This window comes from Rutidosis leptorrhynchoides, chromosome 3, assembly GCF_046630445.1.
Source record: "Rutidosis leptorrhynchoides isolate AG116_Rl617_1_P2 chromosome 3, CSIRO_AGI_Rlap_v1, whole genome shotgun sequence".
Classification (NCBI taxonomy): domain Eukaryota; kingdom Viridiplantae; phylum Streptophyta; class Magnoliopsida; order Asterales; family Asteraceae; genus Rutidosis; species Rutidosis leptorrhynchoides.
Genome location: NC_092335.1, coordinates 368,187,047 through 368,194,443, shown reverse-complemented (window position 1 = coordinate 368,194,443; position 7,397 = coordinate 368,187,047). Strand labels below are relative to the sequence as shown.

Sequence of the window (7,397 nt, the reverse complement as noted above, 5' to 3'; positions counted from 1 at the left end):
GACACCACTTGGAGTGAATTATCGACGTGTTAAGATGCCACTCCAAGAACTAACACGGGTGAAGTGTCGACGTGTTAAGACGCCACCCGGAGTGAAGCATCGACGTGTTAAGATGCCACCCGTGGGATTAGTGTACGACGTGTTAAGTACTCTAATGGTTGTTATGAACACCGATGGGAAATTTGAGTACCATCCCTTGTACGATTGGTTAACCATGGTTATGTGTAGTAGTGTAGCATATTGTATTGTTTCGATTATATGCTATTGATTATGTTAGTTGCGGTATTGGAGGTTATTAGCTTTGTACTTGAGATGGTATGCTAATTATGTTACTAGCGTATGTGCGGTATATGAGTAAGTGTTTGCAAGTAGGTAGATTATATATGTATGTGTATAATTATTGCATTCACTAAGCGTTTTGCTTACCCTTTCGTTGTTTACCTTTTTATAGGCTCCGGCGTGGACAAGGGGAAGGGTATTCGTTTGGACTAGTGATCCCGCTTTGTGTTGATAGGAGACGTTTTTTGGGACGTTTAACTTTTGAAGTTTGACCAAGATTTGGGTAGTTTAACCCCCAAACACAATGCTCAAAGTGTCGTTTGGAATTTAAACTAAATAAGGATCCGGACTCCGTTCGGCTCTAAAATTACCTAAACTCGGCCCAATGTCATCCGTACATAGCACTATAATTGTTGTCCTTTAATTGTATTATTGGGCTTTGGGGTTCTTTGGTTCAAAATCTTATAAACATTATAATGTAGACCAGTTATTACGGAGACATTAGACATCAGGGACTCCGTTCAGACTCATCTTTTGAGACGATATGTTATTCCTAGTGTCTAACTATCATATTTTGATTGAAAAAAAATTGAATTCCAGTTGAAGTTCTGTTTAATTAGCATAATAATATCCGAAATGTATAACAAGTTCAGAATAAATTTTATGGCTTCATATATCCAAGTATAGGAAATATAATTATTAACTCGTTTTACTTTCAATAATCCTTCACTGCTTAAAAAATGGCACTCACTACCAAGTATCTAAAACAACTTAAAATACCAACTTCAAAAACAATAACAACCTGAATAAAATGAGTCTCCAATAATAGTTGAACCAGAATAGCACAAAATGGCGCTCCGTTACAACAAACCGGGGTTAGACAAGAATAGTACCAACCCTAAAACAACTCCTTGAAGCAACAATTCTATACTCCTGATACAACTCAACTCAACAACAATATAACCAATAAAGCCGGCCCATAAAACCCCACTACACCTAGCAAAATTTCATCAAAGGTTCAATTTCCTAAAGCAGAATGAAATATGATTGCACCCTTATCTGATGAACAACATTCATCCAGGGCAAAAATTCGGAAAAGAATCGTCTACCAACATTCATCCAGGGCAAAAATTCGGAAAAGAATCGTCTACCTCTAACTCAAAATCTCTAAAAAAAACCCCATAACTGCAAAAAACCAACGACGAATGCTCACTCAAAGCACCAACGCAACTTTTTCTTGTGATACGACAGAAGAAGAATGAGCAATTAACGGCTCGTAGTGATCAGCCCCAGCTCCACACCAACCTATAGTTTTAAATTTTAACGTATAATGTTAGATGACACGCAAGCACATGAATCAGATGCAATGTTTGTTAAAGATAATAATAATAATATGAGAAATAGATGACGTGTGATGATGTCATACTTATTTACCTGTTCCTTTCATGAAGAGAAAGAAAGGCGGTCTACAAATTTCACTCCTTGGACGATGCGGAAGAAAAAATACACAATTATCTTCATCAACCATCGCGTCTGCTCCATGTGCTTGCACCTACAAATTCAAAAATAGGACCATTTTATAAGCACAAATATAATATAATATAATATAATATAATATAATATAATATAAGAACAAAAGTTTTATGTCACATAATGTGTTTTGATCACACAAAATGAATTTTTAACATCTGATGACAACATTTGGATATTAAAGATGCCTACCCCTACATTTGCTTTGGAAGTATTTACAATCTTCATTTTGCAGGTGTTCTTATATGAACTTATAAAGTATAATAAAGATTGATATCATGATATATTCTCACATTACAAAACGGACTCACGCATACAAGATGATTATTTGTATTCACTGTTGTAAAAGTCCGCCGATTCGTCCGACATGTCGGTTTGGGGACTAGCCCGTCCCGACTCGCCCAAAATCCCCTTAAAAGTCGGTCAACGCTAAAAAGTCAGGTCAAAGTCGGGTTGAGTCGGCCAAGTCAGTCCGAGTCGGGTCAGAGCCGGTCAAAGTCAAAGTCAGGTATAAAAATTTATATTTTTTAAAATTAGATATTGTATCTATATCTATGTTTAAAATGTTTTATGTTTGATATAATTATGTGTAATATATATTAATTTATTTATTACTAAGTCAATGTTGGTGAACTCCCAACTCGTCCCCGATTCGCGACTTTTACAACCTTGTTCGTATCCGATAATTATCACACAACCAATATGAGAAATCGAAAACAAAAACCACGAATAATTGAGTAAGGAAGGGAGTATACCACATAGATCTCTCTTTTGAATTCAGTAGCAAGACATTCAATTGCTATATCATCTCCAAAAGCTGCAGCATGACCCTCTCGATTCTCGTCTACAGTTAACAAACCTTCCTCCGTATATTGCAACGTAATGATGTTATATTCATCATCTGATGACCCGGATATCGACATATACTTGGCCCAACTTTGACCATCATCAACTGCAATACATCTCTCTTTATAAATAGATTCAGCAGCCAACTCTCTACAATCATCAAACAATCAACAAATCAAAAAAAGATATTCAAAAACCATTCCACCACATTCAACGTTTAATGTCTTTATAAATAGATTCAGCAGCCAACTACAAATCTTAAAGCCATACTTAATGGTTTTCTTACAATTTCAATCACTAAAAAGAAAACATCTTGCCATACAATTGAAAAAGTTCAATAAATTTCAATAAATTTCAATAAATTTCATGAATTGTTAACTATTTCTTTCTGACTTAAATCTTTTCTTTCATCAAAGTAATCATACAACATAAAAGCTATTATCTTTGCACATAAAAGCTAGATCTAATTTCTCTAGGACAAAAAAATAAACATTTCAATCAATTTTCAAATAAATAAATAATTAACATACATATAAATGCATAGTATAGATCTATAATAAAAAGAAATTATATATAATAAAAAGAAATAGACAATATTAATTATTATTATACCTTTGCATACCCAAATTAACAAGCTCTTCAATAGCAAAATCCAAACTTTGACGATCTGATTTCTTAGCAAGCAATTTAAGTTCTTGAACAACATGAATACCCCAACCAGATCTAAGATCTGGTGAATACATATGTTTAATCGCTGCATCAATATCACTTTCAGATCCAAGATCTTCCAAGAACCGTAACACCGTCCGCCGCCGTAGATCTTTAGCCGTTATCTCCGTCAATCCCATCGCCTTTTGCGACGCCGTGAATAAACAATTTCCGTCAGCCTCGACATCTCCGCCGTGACTCAGCCTGAACACAACCGCCGCCGGCGTCGCATTATCATCTTCATTATCATCATCAAGCTCTTGATTTTGAATTTGAATTTTATTCCCTGGATGTTTCCATAAAACGCCTTTAGCGTGGAGTCTTTGTAAATGTCTTTTCTGTTGGTCTTCTAGACCTGACACGTCATCCCACGTGGTTGTGATGGTGGTGGTATCGACGGTGAGGATCTCATCGGATAAATCAACGGCTGCGATTGAATCGATTGGTGATGGAGCTGGTACGGTGGTTGTTGGGTCTTTCCAAGGAAGTACAGGAGACGACGTCGTTGAATCACAAATTAGTTTCCCCATTTTGAAATTAAAATGTTGAGTTTTAACAAAAGATTAAGGAAATCTTTTAATTTTATGAATTGTAAATTTGCCTAATTTTTGTTTTCTTGGACAGAGTAAGTGCAGAGAAACAAGAATGAGAGAGATTAGGGTTAACGGATAGATCAACGACGCGGGAGAGATTGGACACGTGGCGATATCTTGTCAAGTAACCGTTCAAGAGTAGTTGCTAATGTGCGCCGGGTAAACAATTGGACGTATTTTTCAAGTGGGACACGCGGAGAGTTATTAGTGGTTGATGGACTGTGAAAAGTTATGGACGGGGTAGGTGTATGAAAATGTTTTAAAACCGCATGGTTCAAGTGGCAATTTAAAAAAAAAAAAAAAAAATTCCTAATAAATTTAATAATAAAAATTGTCAAATTTCTTCTTGTGCAAAGGAAAAGCAAACACAAAACCAAAATCTATCTTCTATCTATAATATCTAATAAATCTCTATAATAATAATGTTATAAATAAGAATTATTCAAGTTTATAAAAAAAAAAAAAAAAATTCTAAACCCTCTATAATAATTTCATTAAAATAATTAATTCTATTTAATAACAATATTAATATGTTAATTGTATAATAAATGAAATATTATGCACAACATTATGATAAAACAAACTCATGATCATATATATAATATTTGAAGCATTATGTACAACCTTATACTAAAACACCCACATGATTATATGTACAATAGCACATCTATTGGAGTCATGGCGGCTTATATGGGGTGTAGTGTTGGTTCGTTTTCGTTTACATATCTTGGTATACCTTTTGGGTGTAGGATGAATAAAATAAAAGATTGGGATCTGGTTGTAGTGACCCGAACTTTTCCATGTTTATATATATTAAATGAAATTGATATTTACATGATTAAGTGTTTCCAACATGTTAAGCAATCAAACTTGTTAAGACTTGATTAATTGAAATAGGTTTCATATAGACAATTGACCACCCAAGTTGACCGGTGATTCACGAACGTTAAAACTTGTAAAAACTATATGATGACATATATATGATTATATATATAATTAACATGATATTATGATAAGTAAGTATCTCATTAGGTATTTTAACAATGAGTTATATACATAAAATTGTGTTTATTGAATTAAGAAACTCGAAACGATATATATAACGATTATCGTTATAACAACGTCTTACTAATTACATATGAATCATATTAAGATATTGTTACACTATGTTTAATCATGATAAATGATAAGTAAACATGTCATTATGTATATTAACAATGAACTACATATGCAAAACAAGACTACTAACTTAAGAATTTCGAAACGAGACATATATGTAACGATTATCGTTGTAACAACATTTAACTGTATATATATCATACTAAGATATATTAATATATCATAATATCATGATAATGTAATAATTTAACATCTCTTTAGATATAATAAACAATGGGTTAACAACATTTAACAAGATCGTTAACCTAAAGGTTTCAAAACAACATTTACATGTAACGACTAACGATGACTTAACGACTCAGTTAAAATGTATATACATGTAGTGTTTTAATATGTATTCATACACTTTTGAAAGACTTCAAGACACTTATCAAAATACTTCTACTTAACAAAAATGCTTACAATTACATCCTCGTTCAGTTTCATCAACAATTCTACTCGTATGCACCCGAATTCGTACTCGTACAATACACAGCTTCTAAATGTATGTACTATTGGTATATACACTCCAATGATCAGCTCTTAGCAGCCCATGTGAGTCACCTAACACATGTGGGAACCATCATTTGGCAACTAGCATGAAATATCTCATAAAATTACAAAAATATTAGTAATCATTCATGACTTATTTACATGAAAACAAAATTACATATCCTTTATATCTAATCCATATACCAACAACCAAAAACACCTACAAACACTTTCATTCTTCAATTTTCTTCATCTAATTGATCTCTCTCAAGTTTCATCTTCAAGTTCTAAGTGTTATTCATAAATTCTACAAGTTCTAGTTTCATAAAATCAAGAATACTTCCAAGTTTACTAGCTCACTTCCAATCTTATAAAGTGATCATCCAACCTCAAGAAATTCTTGTTGTTTACAGTAAGATATCATTCTAAATCAAGGTAATACTCATATACAAACTTTGATTCAATTCCTATAACTATAACTATCTTAATTCGAGTGATAATCTTACTTGAACTTGTTTTCGTGTCATGATTCTACTTCAAGAACTTTCAAGCCATCCAAGATCCTTTGAAGGGTTATTTTGACACCCCCAAATAGGGCCTGGGGTATTTGTGTCTAATTATATCAAATCACAGTTGTATAAACGAGAACGACTCTATATGAGACGTTTTGTTGAGTTTTGCAGCGAAAGATAAATATGTCTTTAATTGATATGATATGTGATGATGACTCCAATCATGGCAAGCAATCATCATCAAAGCAGTAGGTATACAGCGGAAGCAATATTTAAGTACCTGAGAATAAACATGCTTAAAAAGTCAACACGAGGTTGAGTGAGTTCATAGGTTTGTAATAAATAATGATTTCAATAATAGATATAGATCACAAGATTTAATAAAGTAGATCTCGCAGATCCAAAAGTTGATCTCCCGCAGGATCAAAAAGTTATGCCAGTGCGTGATATTTAGACTAAACGTTGTTTGCCCCGTGACAAGTTGTTCTGTCCTTGTCGTTTAATTTCATTATCAAGTAATACAAAGACTTAGTCAAATGTATCGGGGACGTTACTCCCGATAGGCCTATCCCCAATAATTAAGAATGCCGCAGCAATTAAAAATATCACTGTAGGGACTTAGTCGGACATAGCCGGGTATAGCATAGTTTAACAGTTGGTACTGATATTTAGACTAGACTTTCAAGTTTACCCCGTACAAGTTATCGTTTATACTTGTCGGTTGGGGACTTGCTGGTCATAGCCCAACATATCACAGTTTAATAGTTGGTACTGATATTTAGACTAGACTTTCAAGTTTGCCCCGTACAAATTATCGTTTATACTTGTCGGTTGGGGACTTGCTGGTCATAGCCCAACATATCACAGTTTAATATTTGATACGTGTAAAACAGTTATAAAAGTTGCGCATGTATTCTCAGCCCAAAAATATATAAAAAGGGAGCAGATGAACTCACTATACGATAGTTTGTATGATATGCGTATGATAACACTTGAACAAGTACAGAGATGTCCTCGGATTCACGAACCTATATCATTTTTATATATATTAACACATATACTCATAATCGAATAAGTTTATTTATATAAAGTTATTAGTTATGTTATTTTTATATTAATAACTTTTAAGTTTCTCATATTTATTTTATATATTCTAAATAGATAAAAATATAAATTTTATTATGTTATGTGTAAATATATTTATATATGTATATATCATTTGTTTGTTAAAATAGTAATTATAATAATACTAAAATAATATTAGTTATTAATAATAATA

General features: G+C 32.8%; 1 protein-coding gene across 1 annotated transcript; it reads right to left on the bottom strand.

Moving 5' to 3' along the window:
• Positions 1-1,155: 1,155 nt before the first annotated feature.
• LOC139897608 (uncharacterized) lies at positions 1,156-3,987 on the bottom strand. The gene is made up of 4 exons (XM_071880303.1): positions 3,268-3,987; positions 2,565-2,805; positions 1,714-1,831; positions 1,156-1,584 (listed from the first exon to the last, which is right to left on the bottom strand). The coding sequence occupies exons 1-4, from the start codon at positions 3,891-3,893 to the stop codon at positions 1,493-1,495; spliced, it is 1,077 nt and encodes a 358-aa protein (XP_071736404.1). The 5' UTR covers positions 3,894-3,987; the 3' UTR covers positions 1,156-1,492.
• Positions 3,988-7,397: the final 3,410 nt, after the last annotated feature.

Coding starts and splice junctions, on each gene's coding strand:
- LOC139897608 (XM_071880303.1), bottom strand. CDS start 3,893: ATGGGGAAACTAATTTGTGATTCAACGACGTCGTCTCCTGTACTTCCT. Junction 1,832..2,564: donor TCAAAAGAGAGATCTATGTG/GTATACTCCCTT, acceptor TTGAATTTGTAG/GTGCAAGCACATGGAGCAGA. Junction 1,585..1,713: donor TCTCTTCATGAAAGGAACAG/GTAAATAAGTAT, acceptor TTAAAACTATAG/GTTGGTGTGGAGCTGGGGCT.